The 17,076-nt window shown below is 42.6% G+C and overlaps 1 protein-coding gene across 5 annotated transcripts in view; it reads right to left on the bottom strand.

Annotated features, from left to right (window-relative positions):
• COL16A1 (collagen type XVI alpha 1 chain) overlaps positions 1-17,076 on the bottom strand; it is a 164,283-nt gene that overhangs the window by 34,246 nt on the left and 112,961 nt on the right. Inside the window, exons 38-50 of one of the 5 annotated variants that reach the window (XM_083173686.1) lie at positions 13,594-13,647; positions 12,304-12,330; positions 11,560-11,601; positions 11,446-11,484; positions 9,597-9,650; positions 8,341-8,394; positions 8,064-8,102; positions 7,785-7,892; positions 6,155-6,181; positions 5,500-5,580; positions 3,968-4,012; positions 2,842-2,886; positions 469-522 (exon numbers count right to left, since the gene is read on the bottom strand). In XM_083173686.1, coding sequence (XP_083029812.1) covers positions 469-522; positions 2,842-2,886; positions 3,968-4,012; positions 5,500-5,580; positions 6,155-6,181; positions 7,785-7,892; positions 8,064-8,102; positions 8,341-8,394; positions 9,597-9,650; positions 11,446-11,484; positions 11,560-11,601; positions 12,304-12,330; positions 13,594-13,647 — 669 coding nt within the window. The remainder of the gene's footprint in view (positions 1-468; positions 523-2,841; positions 2,887-3,967; positions 4,013-5,499; positions 5,581-6,154; positions 6,182-7,784; positions 7,893-8,063; positions 8,103-8,340; positions 8,395-9,596; positions 9,651-11,445; positions 11,485-11,559; positions 11,602-12,303; positions 12,331-13,593; positions 13,648-17,076) is intronic. The other 4 variants (XM_083173688.1, XM_083173689.1, XM_083173687.1 and 1 more) reach the window with 4 other exon arrangements.

Raw genomic sequence — 17,076 nt, forward strand, 5'->3', positions numbered from 1 at the left:
TAAAAAAATATTACAATATATATAAAAATCTAAATCTAAATGCAAGTAATTTCTTCTTCATAGAGACCTAAATTGAAGAAAATAAATGTAATTCTTTTCTACTATAATCTGAATCAATGATGCCAGCACAGTATTACTTTGCAAATAAAAATAAAATGCACATAAAACGAAATACAGTATCGCAACACTTGCCTCGCTTGCAAAATGCAAACAATAAAAGTGTTATATTACTTTAATTAGGTTCAGAGTTTTGAAGCAACTAATTTGCATAAACATAATCATAAGTGATCAGCGTGAAAGTGAGTTACAACCAGCACATATCATGCAGGATCGTAATGGCAGATTAGGAATTCAATTTTTACACGTATTAGAGTTCATACAGCTGTTTTCAGATGTTAATCATGTTCTTTTCCCCCCTAAACACAAAACAATCCTTTTTTGAATTCTACAACTTTACTCGCATCGTACCTGTTCTCCCTTATCTCCGCTAGGTCCAGGTGATCCTCTTTCCCCTTGCATGCCCTTGAAACAGGTAAAAAGTTAGTTAGATTGCTCTGTTGCGCTATACAGCCAGCACATTCCAGATACCGCCATTCCTCTGGGGTCAGATTCCACACAGGGACAGAAGCAATACTCACCTATTTAAATGATTGGGAGAGAGAAGACCCTTTCTTGGAATAAAACTCTTAAAGACACATATTTTGCTATGAAACCACTAACATTAATAAGTGGCACATTAATATCTTCTTTTAAACCCAGGAGAAAATACGTTTTTAAGACAATTTGATGACTGCACCATCGGGTGAAAGAGATACCTTTTTCTTTTGAATGCAAAATTTAAATATTAGTATCTAATCTAATATCGGTCATAGAGGTGAGAGGAAACATTTTAGCCAAAAGAACATCAGCGATACATACGTGAGTTAACAACAAAACAAGTTGTGTAGTGTGCGTAGCATAAGTTATAGTGGAAGAGGGATGGAGGGATATGTATCAGGCTGCAGTTAATTGTTGTAGAAGGCATTTATATGATAAATAAAAGCTTTGATCCCATTTATCAATACACAAAACTCTATGGGGTTTATGTACTAAGATGGGAGTTCTATTGAAGATATGGAATTTGCCCATAGCAACCAAGCAGATTCTATCTATTATCTTCTTCTAAAAGGTGCTATATGAAGAGGTTTCTGATTGGTTGCTATGGGCAACATTCTATCTTCAATAGAACATCCCATTTTCAATAGAATAAACCCCTATGCATCAGTCTGGTCTATCAATTATAATATATTTGAGAATTTTTTTTTTTACACTTGAATTATATCCTACCATTCCACACAATGTACCAGTACTAACCTCACTGGCTCACAAATCCTGGGACAGATCTATTAGACTAGATTTAGATCTGTCAAAGGTTTTGAGAGATAATAGACAACAGCCAATCACATAAAACTTTGCTTGATACAGACCCCTGTGATGCAGTATAGTAAAAGATACACCAAGCGGGCAGTGTAGGTAAGTCCCGCTCACCATAAACATATGCAAAACACAGCTAGGACAGTTTGGGGAATACAAATAAGAGTGACTAGGACAATGAGACAGTGGGCTCACATGAACACAGAACACATCAGGACAAAACGGTGCTCTCAGGTTAGGGGAGTGATGTAACACAGGACAGGCTGGTGTGCAGATGGGGTAAGAGGTTCTAGTGCATGGGTTACATATATTGTACAGTCATTAAAGGAATTTCTGGGAAAACCTACATATGTATATAGGGACTGATTCTGGTTTGCCAAGACACCACCCCACCGAATGACCCCCCCCCACGTGCCACTGATTCCCCTCGGGACCATGCTATGGGATGTGTAACAAAAGCACATACCGTCGCATGCCTCTGCTGCAACCATCAAATGATTTCTCCTGCCTTCACAAACAGAAGTCAGTGAACACTGACTTTTATTTGTGTGCGCCTGGCCGAAGATTGGGTGGGGGCGACTAACTTTCCTGTGACTTCAGCCACCCGCCCACCGGCAGGCATCGGCCAGCCCACGTGGGAATGCCCAGCATTTTCACAGGGATGCCCATATAGGCGCGCCCCATTCCTGCCACCATCCGCCCCTGGCCCACCCCAATGTTTGCGAACGGCTCAGCGACTATGCAAGTCGCCAATGCCATTTGCCAAGGGGCGCTGCACATACACAGCCCCATCCCCAAAACATCGCTAAACTCACTAGAGAATATGGGGAAAAGCATTCCTACAAAGTAATGTTATTACAAAATATGACACAGCTCTTGTCTGTACCCCTATAGGTATGGCTCACATGTGTACTAGTATTTACAACTGGTTGTCATCATGATGCCCAGAGTCATAAAGCATCTGAATTAAGAGAATAACACAAATATTACTGCAACTGTGCCAAATTGTCTAGCAACTCATACTGCATATATCTTTAGTATCTACAACTACTGTATATTAATATTAGTTCCTACATCACTGACCTGCCTACCACCTTTTCTCTTATCGTATATATATGTATATATTTGTATGGATGTATTTTCAAACCCACATATGACCTGGGCAAAGTGGCATGAAGGCTTACAATCTGAAAGTGCAGAGTGGGTGGCAGTTTGGGGAGGCTTTCAGAACACAGAAGGAGGGAATCTACATACACAAGGGGTGAAGACTGTCTCACAAGTGATAAGACTGTGGGCACACAAGGGGTGAAATTTGAAATCAGGTGTGGCACAAGAGACAGGTTTATTGGCACAGCATTGGTGAAGTTATATGGCACATTGGGATGAGAGTAAGCGAGCTAGCAGTTGGGAGGCGTGTTACTTTCTTACAGGTAATCCGGGGGAGCCAGGAGAGCCTGGAAAACCTGGGGGCCCCTGAGGGAAAAAATAGGGGTATCAATTTCCAAAAGCGACTGCTGGTGGAAGGAGGAGAAGAGCACCTGTATCCAAGACAGTGAAATGGCCTAACTCACTAGAGAGAGAGGAGCATTAACACTGTGATTAATATTGTTAGAATTGTTACATTTTGTTATACATAATTGTTATTAGAAAGAATCCCCATTAAAACTCTGTATAAATTGAGGTTCTCATGTCTTGCTTTGTGATGGGTGAGCTTATATTTTTGCAACCAAATAGTCATGTGACCATGACTTAAAGAACCCAAACTAGTGTTATTTCAACAGGATTTCCATTCAAACGTAGCCTTTGGATGGTAGCCTCTCCCCTTCACAACTATAGCTACATCCCAACTATAGCTACATCCCAGACTTTTTGATGCAGGAGTCACAGTGCCCATAAATAAGCTCGGGGCGATCCTCCAATCCACCATCAGGATGTGCCGATGGGCCGGCATTGATGCTCAGCTACGATGTCCTGATTGCACTATCAGTGCCATGATCGGTGGGATTGGGATTTTGAGACATGTGTAATATCCCTAATCCTATGACGTGACCATCAGGGGAACGGGAGATTGCCACAATACATTGTAGATGTATGGACACCTTTACTCAACTCAGTCCAGACTGCAAAATGCTGACAGCCAGGAAGTTTAGAGGTGAACAGAAGAAATTGTAGCTACTTATAAAAGCTGATGCAGCCAACCAGGACAAGTGATCCAGTGGTTTTAATAGTTGTAAAGAGGAGGTATTTGTGCAAATATTAAACTGAAGATGTAGTTCCCCTGTAAATGTATTTGATAATATTCTTTCATAATATTACTAATTTATGATTAACATTTAGTAGTTAGTAATATCTGCAAAGAATGTCAGGCCTGCCGAGATGATGTCACTTTGCTACCCCAACAATGCCAATTGTGCCTCACATCCCATAAAGGTACTGTATGCAGAAAATTGGTGATGTTGGGGTACCATATTTTATCTCAATGTGTGCGCACTGCTGAGATCTAAATGCGGGTCTAACAGTTGTATACATTATGAATTATAAAAACATGACTTACAGCTGGTCCTGGAGCTCCAGGAAATCCTCGTGCACCAGGAGGTCCCTGAAATTAGACAAAGAAGGAGTGGAACTAAGGGCCTTATTCTGGTTCGTGCGGCTGGGCCGTACGCGTACGTTCCGGGGTTTTTAATGATCTGCGCATGCGTACCATCTCCAATGCGCAGGCGCGAACACTCCACAACGCTTACGGACGGGTCTCTCCGTGCGAAAAAACCTGTACGCGAGAGTACGGTCATTGGGGGCGGCATAGGGGCGTGTTGAGGGGAGCGGCCGAAATAATGAGGGAAAATGGGCGTAAACATGGGCGTTCACGGGGGTGTGCACCAAAAATGAACGGTGCTACTACCGCTCGATCGGCTAAAGCACCGTTCATTTCGGACACAAAACAGGCGGCCGCCAACCGCCACCTCAGACCACCCCTACAGATACCGCATGACAGCGGACGCCTGGGTTTGCTAATTTACGCTGATTACTACTCAAACACATACACCTGAATGTAATAAGCAATGCTGCAGTCTATTAAGTCCAAACCATTATTTCACTACCTGCAAGCCACACACAGCACTGAAACACCTTGGAAGCTTATCTTTCTATACTTCTCGACATTTAAAGGTTTGTTTAAGTTAAGGTAAGAATCTTTTTAAGACCTGCTTATATATGCTAAGGTAGGTATTTGTTAAACATTTATACACATTGACTACGTGTTTTCATATACTTTACACAGTAGCACACTCAATCTACACAAGTCGACATGTGTCAACGTGTTCACTCTAATACAAACATATGTTTTGTATTTATGATACAAATACATAAACCACATCTAACAGCTACAAAGGATGTTTCAGCAATGTTTTCAGCCCATGCCCACTATTTTGCACACAATCTTTGTATAGTACCCAAAATACAGAACTGTACCACTTTCTGATCTGCTATGAATTTAATAAACAATAGAGACCCATCCGTGCACGGTGGCGTACGCTCAGATAGCCGCAAGAAGTCGGTGGGAAGACGGACGAGAGACGTCCGTAAACGGTGGCGTACGCTCTGTTGTACGCCAGTTGTCGGAGTCTAAGGGCTGATCCGTCCGTGTACGTTGGCGTACGCTCAATTGTACGCCACTCCCCTTCGATGTTGTTTCTGGCCGTACGTATGCGGCTGATTTGTGGGTGGACTTAACCTCACCGGCCGCGTACGGAGAGCGTACGCTAATATGGAACGTACGCACGTTTGGCCGCACCAACCAGAATAACCCCCTAAGAGACTCAATTAAAGGTAGGTGCAAATACAACAAAAAAATGCAATTTTACGTTGCACAAATCACAGTGTTAAAATAAAGTTGGCCAGTATGTATGTACTACAGTATGTGCCAATGCCGGGAGTATTTTCTCTACAAGACAAGAAAATATGCATCCAACAAATGGTTTGTCAGGTGCACATTTATAATGTTTATTGTTTGCGCCTAATTCTAAATGAAATCACAAGAGATAATAATCAATCACGAGTTCCCATAGCAGGATTTAGTGTCCTTACCTCTTCTCCCTTTAGTCCAGGTAATCCTGGGATTCCCGGGTGTCCTGGCCCACCTGCACAACCAGGATCAGGTTCATCTCCCTAAAAAGTGATAAATGGGTAAATATTTGGCAGGACAACACCGTGGCCCATGCACTCCCATGCATATTTGCACAGGAGCATGATGATTCCTAACTACGAATGCGCTGTGTGTGAGCGGCAAACAGCCAAATCGCCGGGGATGCACCCATGGGAATGCCCAGTGTTTCATGGGCATTCCCATGAAAACGCTGGGCATTCTCATGCTAATGCCTCAGTGATGCGGGTACCGGGGGTGGGCAGATGACATCACTGGATGTCCTCACGCAGGACACACGCAAGCCTAAGACACCTGAGAGTGTCTTAGATTTGCGTGTGCACAACACATCATTCGATGGTCGGCAACCATCAAATGATGTGGGTGTCACCCCATAGGCTGTGATTGGATGTTTATGCAAAACATTAATTCGCAGCTGTGCGGGCAAATCCACCCTGCGTAGGGGGGTGGGGGTGTGCGTGAACAGCGGGCAGACTAAAAAAGACACGCAGCACTGCAAACTTCGCAGCTCTGCCTGTCAATCAGAAAAACCTCCCATGTGTACAGGAAGACCAAAGCAGATGACAGTATAATACTCACCACTTCATCAGTCTTTTCCATATTACACTAGAAAAAAAAGCAATATAGACAGGTATAGACATTACATACAGTAGTAGAGAGAGACACATAAAACACATTGCATAATGGGGTTCTCATATTCCATCTCATTGTTAGTTATTACATGAAATATCCCAAATGATAACAGGTTAACATTGAATGTAAACATATGGTTAGACAGAGAGCTAACACAACGTGACGGAACACCGTATCAGTTTGTTTCTTATGATATACAATTATACATTACATTATTGGACAATATCACACACAGAACATCACAAAAGTGGACAGAAGGCTTTACACATAATGCATATTAACATTCAGTGCCATTCAATCTCACTATAAGTACAAAACAGCTCAGTCACAAAGCAAAACGGTGCCGGTGTGCCTAGATTTCCAGCAATGTAGGTGGATTGTGGAATAAAAATGGTGGCATTTGGAGTGGAGCAGAAATGTGCACGTGCTGTTAACAGTTAGGTAGGGCAATCCCATCTTTATAAATTGTGAGCAAGCATTGCATGATGATAAACATAATTTATTGGAGCGCTAATGCAACTAATCAGTGCCAGATTGACATAATAAGATACATGTGTGGACTGGGTGCATTTTGTTTCCAAAAGACCTCAGGGCACATTTTGCACCTTCTTCTTGCAATACAGCAGAAGAGCCCATTACCCAATTTAAACCAATCCACACACAAAAATGCCACAGGCATTCATTTCTTGATGTTCTCCCACTCGTGCTTAATTTAAGCCATAACTATGGATAAACTATATGAAGTTCTTTTGCTCAGTGTGCCACCAGTTTTTCCAACAATTTTAAGCTCCGTCCTAGGCAGATAGTAAAACCATAGTAGTATAATTTGCAGAGCATGGCGAGTGTGCTTCAGACATGATTTCCTCTGTATCATATAACAGCCACACAACCATGTCACTCAGATAAAGTCTCACCAAAAATGGTGGCCATTGTTCAAATTCTTCATACAACCATATCAATGTACACTGGTATTAAACAGGGCATTCAATCAACTGTGGTAAATTACCACATATAATTAATCCCTAAGTATATAGCCAGCACTATCAGGATTTTGTTTTACCTATCTGGAGGGTGTAGAAACAAAATCCCTAATAAGTGCTCTGTTTTCATGGCTACAAAAACACAAAGATCTGGCAACTTATACCAAATCATGTGTATTTTATTTTTTTGCAGGATTTTTTTTTTTTTTTGCATGATAGCGGTAAATTTAACCACAAAAAAAAGGCTTTAATGGAGTTGCTTGAAAAAAACCACATGGCAAAACATTGTGGTAAGATTTACAGTAATCAATTGAATTATTCCTAAATAGAATTGTTTCTGGTTTGTCAAGGTAGAGCAATAATTAAATTAATAAAACTCTGGTCAACAGAAGTAAATAACTTTATAGGTCTGATCAGTGATATGTTTGTTCAAGTGCCAGCAATTTCCTTATGAATAATGGAACTGCTGAACATATGCAGAGGTCATGCAGCCTTAAAACAACATCCATATTCCTCACAACAACAAGCTACAGCTGCAGCAGTCTCTGTAACAGCGCGTATTCCTAGTTATAGTCCCTTGTACAGCATCTGCATACCCTCTCACAGTCCTCCGCTCCGGAATTCCCAGGTTGGCCTTGCTCTCCCTTCTCTCCTTTCACGGCGGATGGAGTGTTCTGCCCATTGGCACAGTCCCCACAAATACTCTGTATGAAGCAGGGGGGTATCAGATAAACTATATCACCTCCAATAAAGAAACTGGTCCAATGTTCCAAGAATTTCCCACTAGACACACAAACTTAAAAAAGGTACTAAAATATATTAGACCTTTGTTGTAGTCCCACAATCCTTTTTGTCTTTCCCTATGACATCCTCACCTTCAGGATATCAATATTTCTCTCTGCAGCCAGGGGTCCCTGTGAGAGAAAATCAGATTGTTAGAAACTTGTAGGGGAGATGGAGGACACATGAGACACACAAAACTGCACAATGACCCTGCAAAGCAAAGTGACAAGATGAGGACACCAGAAAAGGGGAGGGAAGCTGTGAACTTGTCACAACTGCCCAAATTTCTCTGTGTGACAGGGGTTAGGGGTACATGTAGAGAGCGTGGCACTAACACACAGCAAAAGCACACCAGCGCTCTTTACCTACCAGTTCTCCTGGCACTCCAGGTGGTCCTGGCATACCATTGTGTCCGGGCAAACCCTATGGTCAAGGAAGAAATCTGGGGCTAAAGAATATGCGATGGGTCTCCTTCATCTGCACTGTGGGTCTCCTGCACCAACATAACGCACTTCTAATTCCAATGACACTGTGCTAGCAGGACACACAATGCAGAAATGAAGGGGGAGAGTACCCCTGTTGCCCCTTTTAATGGCTGACTGGCAACGTACTTGTTCTCAAGTGTTCTTTCCTTTGTATCTATGTCTGTGTTGACATCTGTGTGGGACTTCGTGCAAGCCCATCTGTATTTTTAAAGCGGCAACCATTTACAACCTGATTTTGCCATGTAAATGATTGCCTCTTTAAAAAATAAGGGCAAGCGGGCTTGAAGTCTTGCACAGCATGCAACTTGCTAGCTATTACATTTTACCCCTAGTATTTTTAGTTTTAGGTAAAGTTTTCTTACAGTAATTAAATAATTAAGGATGGCCTGAATGACCTGTATAGGTAGGGCATTACTAACTTTGTCTAAGGTATGTTAATACATGAAAACCAACAAGTTTAGCTTTAATTGCCCTTAAATGATTATGTATATATATATATAGATGTGTCCACATACATCTTTATTTATTTACAGATTCTTATATAGCGCAGCATATTCCGTTGCACTTTACAGTTGGAAACAACAGTGATTAAACATACTGGGTAGATACAAACAGACATGGAGGTAGGATGGCCCAGCTCGCAAGCTTACAATCTTTGTTTTATTGTGCCATGTATGGCATAATTTGGAACGCCTTGAACTCTGCAAAAGTCACACTTTATGATATTTCTAAAAATGTGTTTGTTTAATCTATCACTTTATAGATATACTACTGCTGCTGCTGCTGCAAAAAAAAAAAAAAAACAGAATCCATCTACTTGCTACATTTGGAAAAAAAGCTAAGCCTTGTTTTGCCTGTTGTGCCAAATTGAGAATAATAATCAAGATGTATGTGGACACATATATATACACCTCCATTGTATAACTAGATGGAAACTTACCTGTAATGTGATATGTAAAGTCATGCATCATGTGAATACCTTCTGTAATATATCTATTCGAGTCCCCTCTGTGATCAATGTGTATGTCAGGCTTTCTGGGGAAATTATGCTAGTAATCATATTAGCATGCATGGACATTGCTACTGTGGAGTAAGAAGAGGGCAATTTATCTTCCTAGTTAAATTAAGAGTACATCTCACCTGGTGACCGGGTAGTCCAGGAGGGCCGGGAGGCCCAGGTGGTCCTGGAGGTCCCTGATATAACACAATTAAAAAAACAACGAAGGGTAAGAAAGAAGCGTTGGTCTATAAAGATCTATTGATGAATGGGAGACAAAAATAATGCAAAATATGTACATATAAAAGGGAGAAAACATAGGAACAAGTGAAGGATCCCTTAATAGTGTTTCAGAGTATAAAATTGTTTCACCATATAGGTCTGGATATGTCACTAGGATTTCTATATAAAAGTAGGAAAGAGTTACCATGGTTTTTAAATGTTCTTAAAGTTTCTCACCATTCTAGTACTATAAACTTTAATGTTTTTGTACTTTTACTGGACTTTGTGTCAGGCCATTGTTCAGCAGCCAACTGAGATTCTGTGAGGATGGTTGCAATGTTCATAGGCAGGCTACCAAACAGGGGCATGATTCTGAGTTAGACACAGAAGTAAATGAAGCAGTGTCTATTGGCATTGGTTGCCCATCTGCAACTTCAAATGCTTTCCCTTGTGTAAATCCATGCAGTTGAATGTCTAAGGACGAAGAAGTCCACATTAAGCCTCTGTACACGCTATACTTCTGACTGGTGTGTCCTTAGATGCCACCATTGGTCACCCTATCAAAACTTGCACTATCCCTATGGCATCCATGTATAGCCATCTATGTGAGAGATCAAGTGTCTGTGTACGTGTGTCTGTGATACTCCCATAACATGGCCACTGAACACTGGTTATGTGCACACTACTATCCATCTCCCAGTTACCGCTTATCACTTTTCTACAACACTTCTGATACCATGCTTCTTGATCACAACAGCACCTTTGTGCATACACTTTGTGTAACGCATGCACCATAGGAGGTTTTAAGAATGTTGGTGTTACTGCTCTGGAATTGAGGCTATAAAGAACTGGATGGGAGCGTAAATTTCCTTGAATGCAGAGAGATCTTTTGCTCCAAGGATAGGGCTAATAAGTGTTCTCTGATGGTGATGACAGGTATGGAACCAAGTATACGTATGCTGAGCCTACATATAGGGATGGTCTTTCAGCAGAGATGTATATAATTCTACATAAGGGCTTTCACTTATTTATTTGAGAATGGTACTTTTTAAAATAAATACTTGATGTATTCACCTACAGTATTTCATCACGAGTGCCCTGTGTGAGCAGTCCAATTAATCAATTAACAATTTCTATGGTACTGTACTACTGACTTTATGGGGGTGATTCTAATCACCACACTCCCCTGCGTGTCCATGCAGCGGAGCGATGGTGAGCGACTGCGCATGTGCATATACTTTAATGCACATGTGCAGCCGCTTGGTGCGAGTGTGCATGGCAAACTGCTTGTTCGCCATCCCTCTTGCACCTAACAGTGCATGCCGGGGGCGGTGGTGAGGAGCTGCGCCCATGGGAATGCCCAACGTTTCATGGGCGTTCCCATGAAAACAATGGGTGTTCCGATGTAAATGGGTCAGTGACACAGGTGCGGGGGGGGCGGGCAGCTGATGTCAGCGGATGTAAGCTGCCTGCCCACTTCCTGCGACTAGCAGCGGTAAAATGACATGCAAACCTGTGAATTTCCCAGCTTTGCGTGTCAACCAGAATAACCTCCTATAGGTATATATGAGTACATAGCTCTTTGGCAATCCTACTATACATATCATTTAGGATACCACAGTGCACTGTCCAACACCAGCATGTGCTGGTACTAGCCATGCATTTTCCTTCCTAATATGATGATGGAATGAGTAAAGAATCAATGACAATAATAATTTTACAGAAACATATAAGTGGAAGAAGTTCAGAAAAGGGCATTCCAAAACCGACCTGAATTCCTAATCGAAAGAAATCATTCGTTGATGATTCCTGATAAACAAAAATAGGTTCTGTTAGGTAAAAAGTAATTGATGTCAGGCATTATCAATAGCAAGAGATACCTACCATCCATGGTCCAGGAGGACAGGAACAGACTCCACCCTCTCCCTAAAATGAGAAACACAACCCATCATGAAAATATACTACTACTTGTCTCAGATTAAGAGAAACAAAATGTGTTACTACAAATTTTAGATAAATACAGGTTTAGATTTGTTTGTAGACATTGTATTTATCTAAAGAAACTAATTGCAATGATAATACAATGATAATACAGACAATGCAAATGTCTGTTAGTGATCATTATTTAATGCCCTCAATAGCAGCTTTCTCAAAGGTCACCTTTGAAAAAACTGCTATTAAGGGGAGTGAAATGCATTAGTTGGTGACCTATTGAAATATCTTCACGTGAACCAGCCTGGAACATATTGCTGCCAGTTATGTTGAGGAGGGACATTAACCCAAGCGGGGACTTTCTCTATAATTTGGACTCAGTAATGTCTGCCATTATCTACTGGACACTTACTATTCAAACTGTTGCCTACAATGTATTTATTATTATCTGACACAATCTCTGAACTTGTCCCTGATCCTGTATGTTATCACCCAAAAACGGTCCATTTACAGCACAGTAAAAATAGGCTGTAATTCGATAACTACAGTAGATAGTACTATAGTGCAAAATTCAGTTTTTACTATGCGGTATATTGCCACATGTAATAAGATATCCCCTCTTATCTGTAATCAGCACAAAATGCCATTGAATGCTTAACACAAAAAAGATATTAAGGTATGACAGAATGCACTTACTTTATCACCTCTGTCTCCTTTGCTGCCCTGTATAGACATATGAAAGAAATTATAAGCACAGAGTAATCATAGCGATTAGCAATAACAAGCAGACCAGCAGTAATGGTCACAGAGTAGATACTGTATGAAGGATACAGCAAAGTTAATTTGGCTTTTTATACCAGGTTTATTTTCAGCTTCACAACTTAAAAACTGATAGATAATTCCTGATACCAAATGCTATTAATTAATGCTAATTATATAGTTACAGTCACTTTGGGGCAGATGTATTAACTTAAGCCTAGATAAAAGTGAGGGTGATAAATAGGGATAAATGTCCAGCCAACCAGCTCCTAACTGCAATTTCCAAAACACAGTCTGTAACATGACAGTTGGGGACTGTTTGGGTGGTCGTTTACCTCTCTTTATCACCCTCACGTTTATCTCCTTTTAAGGCTTACTGGGGCAGATGTATTAAGCCAGATGAAGAGATAAACTGGAGATAAAGTGGAAGGAGATAACACACCAGCCAATCAGCTTTGTTTGAAATATGACAGTTGGGAGTTGATTGGCTGGTGCGTTATCTCCTTCCACTTTATCTCCAGTTTATCTCCTCACCAGGCTTAATACATCTGCCCAAATATGTCTGCCCCACTAGTTTTATTACGAGTCCGCCCAAATACTCAATTTGGGCGGACTCATTAAGGCACCTTTACACATGTGCAGTGAGATTTCGGTGTTTGCTCTGTCTGCTGATGAGCAGGGCTGTAACTAGGTGTGTGCCAGCGGTGCCTTGCCCACAGCGCGCATCTGCCAGCACACACCCTCCAGCTCTGTCAGTGACATCTCCTCTGGGCTGCAATGTGTTTCCCAATAGCCTGCTGAGCAGAGCTCTGAGTCTAGGACACAGGGGGAGCTCCCTTCTGTATCCTAAACTTGGCGCTCTGCTCGACAGGTGGTTCTGTGATTGATTGAGGACTTTGAGTCACCAGTGGCTGGGAAACAGTGCAGAGTAGAGGGGATGCATAATGGAGGGGACATCACTACCATTGGAGAGCAGCAACAAGTGGCAACTGGTGCGTGACCCAACACAAGGGGGGGCACCAAAATATCTAGTTACGGCACCGACCATGAGTTACAGCTTTCCACACATCTTTCTTAGAATTCATACACATCTAGCTCTACAACAAGCCTTTGCAACAATGAGTTATGTAGGAAATGATAGAATGAGAAGACTGCTGAAAGTATAGTGATAAAAGCCTAAAAGCAAAATAAAGGTTATAATATACTATATGCAAGTGTGCTACTTACTGGTCTGCCATCACTTCCCATATATCCTGGTTTCCCTGGTGTTCCATCACGACCCTGTTGGAGGTACTATATTATTAGGAACTCATGGCATAACATTTGTTGAACATTTTCTAAAGAGTGCCAGTGTTTGGTGTTTAAACTTGTTTTGTCCATTTACCAACAAGGACGGCAACTTGGGTGCTGGCTGCAGCCACACATCGGCCCACAATCCTCAGTGCGCAGGCACCAGGTAATAACAATCATTTATTACCCTCTACAATATTATAAATATAAAGTATGTTGTAGGCAGGGCTGACTAAACAACATTGTAAGCCCCAGGCAAAGCAATGCACTTGGAGCCCCTACACACCCATTCACGGGACAAAATGGAAAAAAAAAATCATAACACATCCCTCCTGTGGTCCCATGCTATCTCTCTACTTGATCCATACAGCGAATTGCTGTCAGCACTCTGATTGGTGGATAGCTCCAGTCATCCACCAATCAGCATGTTGGAATAACATAGTTCAGTTCATAAGGGGAACAAACAGAAAGGTGAACAGTAATTAATGGATGGATCCTGCTCCCTATTCATACTGTGTCACATTAGAGTGCCCATCAGTTAAAAATATGCAAAATGTCAGTGCCCCGGTTTATATTATGCCTCACTATAGGGCATCTTTTTCATAATCTGCCACAATGTACCGTCCTCAGTTCTAAAGTAATATTGCAGATTCCTCCACATTGCAACAAGCAAATCAGATAATATAACACATTACTCTCCTTCATATCCTCCAGTGCATATTGTGCCATGTTACAGTGTCCTAAAGTTCAAATTATGCCACATATCAGTTCCACCATATCATTATAACATCTCCTACACACTCCTCTCACTGAAAACGTAATGTCACACAATTCAGGCTGTGCAGTGGATCAGACCCAATTGCTTAATCTGGAAAATGTATAATGTGGATCCAGGCCATCCTAAACCACTGGGCCCCATAGCAATGGCACACCCTGCACCCAACATAATTATGTCCATGCCCCTAGACTATGCAAAACATTAGGATTAATTTAAATCTGTATAATGTAGCAGGATATGACACCGGGATCATAAGTCTGGTAATGTATGCAAGCAAATGAAAATCAACCATGTGCTCCCAATCACTGGAGAAGAGACAAAAATGGTAAATCATCTTTGTTCTCTGTAATCTTTCTTTCTTACTTTTTGCAGGAAGTTTTGAGGCATCTTATTGTCTGTGTTTTATAATGTGCAAAGGTATAGATTTCTCTGTTAGGTTAAGCTTGGCTCTTCTTAATTACTTTGTTATATGATTTAGCGCTCTACATGTTGTTTTTGTGTGGTTATAATAAACAGATGTTTTTATTGCAAACACAGCATGAAACAATGAAAGAGCTGCAGAGCAACAACGATATATGTACAAATGGCAAAGGAGATGAGCAATGACTGCTTAGCGTAGTAATCCTATATGCGAGAATATGGAGAGTGGATAAATACATTTAGCCATGATGTGGGCCCCCCCTCCACTGCCGCCACTGTGCTCTTCGCTGCTGCCGGTCCCATCCGCCGGTCCCCTGCACGGGGCCAGCGCATGTGCAGTAACTTTATACATACTGCGTATGCACTAGCCCAAGCCTCCATCGGCTGCCTTTGGAGCAGCCCCCGGAGGCTTAATCAGATTCCCGAGTCCGTCGCACATTTGCGCACAGAGAGGCATCCTGGAGGGAGGGAACACCTCCAAATGGGACTGCCTTGAGTGACTGGTAGGTCGGACTTCCAATAGGAAGTCACTGCCAGTCACATTGAAGCCAGAGCAGTTTCACAGAATGCGTCTGGCTTTATAGGCAGAGAACAGTGGCGGATTTTACCTGGGGGGGCTGCAGGAGCTGCAGCCCATAGGTAAAAACCACCACTGCATTTAGTGCATACAGATAAAAACAGGACAGCATTCTATTGAAGTCATTGTAACAAGCCAGCTTTATTTAAATAATTATGCTAAAATGTAATAGACCCACATGATGGTAAATGCAAATAAATAGTATAAAACCACACTTAGGCCCTTATTCTGGTTGGTGCGGCCGGAGCCGCATATGCGGCTCCAACGCACCAGGCGAATCCCCGCCTTCCATACGGATCGCCACGGCCGTCCGTACGCGGATATGTGGCGATCCGCATGAAATTGGACGGGGATACGCCTCCTCCATGGTGGGAGCAGCCCCTGCATTCGATGGTCGCCGAACATCGAATGCAGGGCCGCACGCTCCACCAGGTCCCGCAACACAAGACCACACGGACACTTGTCCGTGTGAAATCTTGTATGGGGGCGGGCAGCTGACATCCGGCGATGTCAGATGCCCGCCCCGTACCAACGCGTCACGGCCTCATTACCATGCATACGCCCCGCGTTTGCATGGGAACGCCCATGAAACGCGGGGCGTATGCATAGGGTAATGAGGATAAGTAGACCCTCACGCCCCTCTACGCCCCCTGTGCGGCGTATAGAGAATCCTTGCGGCGAAATCGCCTGCACATGCGCAGAGTGACCTCTGCACATGCGCAGAAGATAAACATCGGCGGCCCGTACGCAAGCGGGAATATCCGCACCAACCAGAATAAGGGCCTTAGTTTGCATCATTGGTTAGATGTAATGGCTTGCAGAAAGAATGCAAGAGGAGCCTGATCGTGATCAAATTTAAGAGGTCTAATGGGCCCTACACACGGGGCGTCAGGAGGCAACTCCAGTGATCTGACTAGATTTTGACTGCATGCAGTCAAGATCTAGTCAGTCGATGGCGATGTGCACTGTTGCTCCAGCCTCCAGGGTATACACACAGAGCAATCCATGCTTAATTTGTAAGCGATCTGGTCAGATTGCTTAGAAATAGGGATGAAATTGATCTGTGTGTATGGGCCTTAACTGTTTATTTGTGTGTATTTGCCTAGAGCCACTGAACTATTATTTATGTGCCCATCTGCGGCTCAGCCCATTCCATGTGCACACCTGTCGACAGTCAAAAGGTCAACATGGAGTTTATAACTTTTTTTGTCCCGAATGTCAACACAGTTGACATGGACCATAATAAAGTACACCTCATCCCCTCGCATGGTTCGTTGAGCTCGGCATGCTTCGGGAACGGTGCCTCACTGTGCTCGGCACACAATTTTATTCTCCCACCACACCCTAGTGGATGGTAGGGCATGGAATACCGCCTGTCGGCACATGTCGACCTTCCCCATGTTGACTTTCAGTCATGTCGACCTAGTGATGTCGACTTAATGCTTTTCAACCTATTTGTTGTAGACCTAGTGACTATATCCCCTCTGCTGCAGCTGTGTGCTCTCACATAGGATAAGGGGGTTATTGTAGTCCATTTGCACGGGCCATTCGTTTGCATGGGGATTGGGCATATGCGCATGCGCAGCTGCATTTCTGCAGACAGACTGTTCGCTTGGTGCACACACCCAAGGTTGCGTCCGGGGGG

This window comes from Crinia signifera, chromosome 2, assembly GCF_055691185.1.
Source record: "Crinia signifera chromosome 2, ASM5569118v1, whole genome shotgun sequence".
Classification (NCBI taxonomy): Eukaryota; Metazoa; Chordata; class Amphibia; order Anura; family Myobatrachidae; genus Crinia; species Crinia signifera.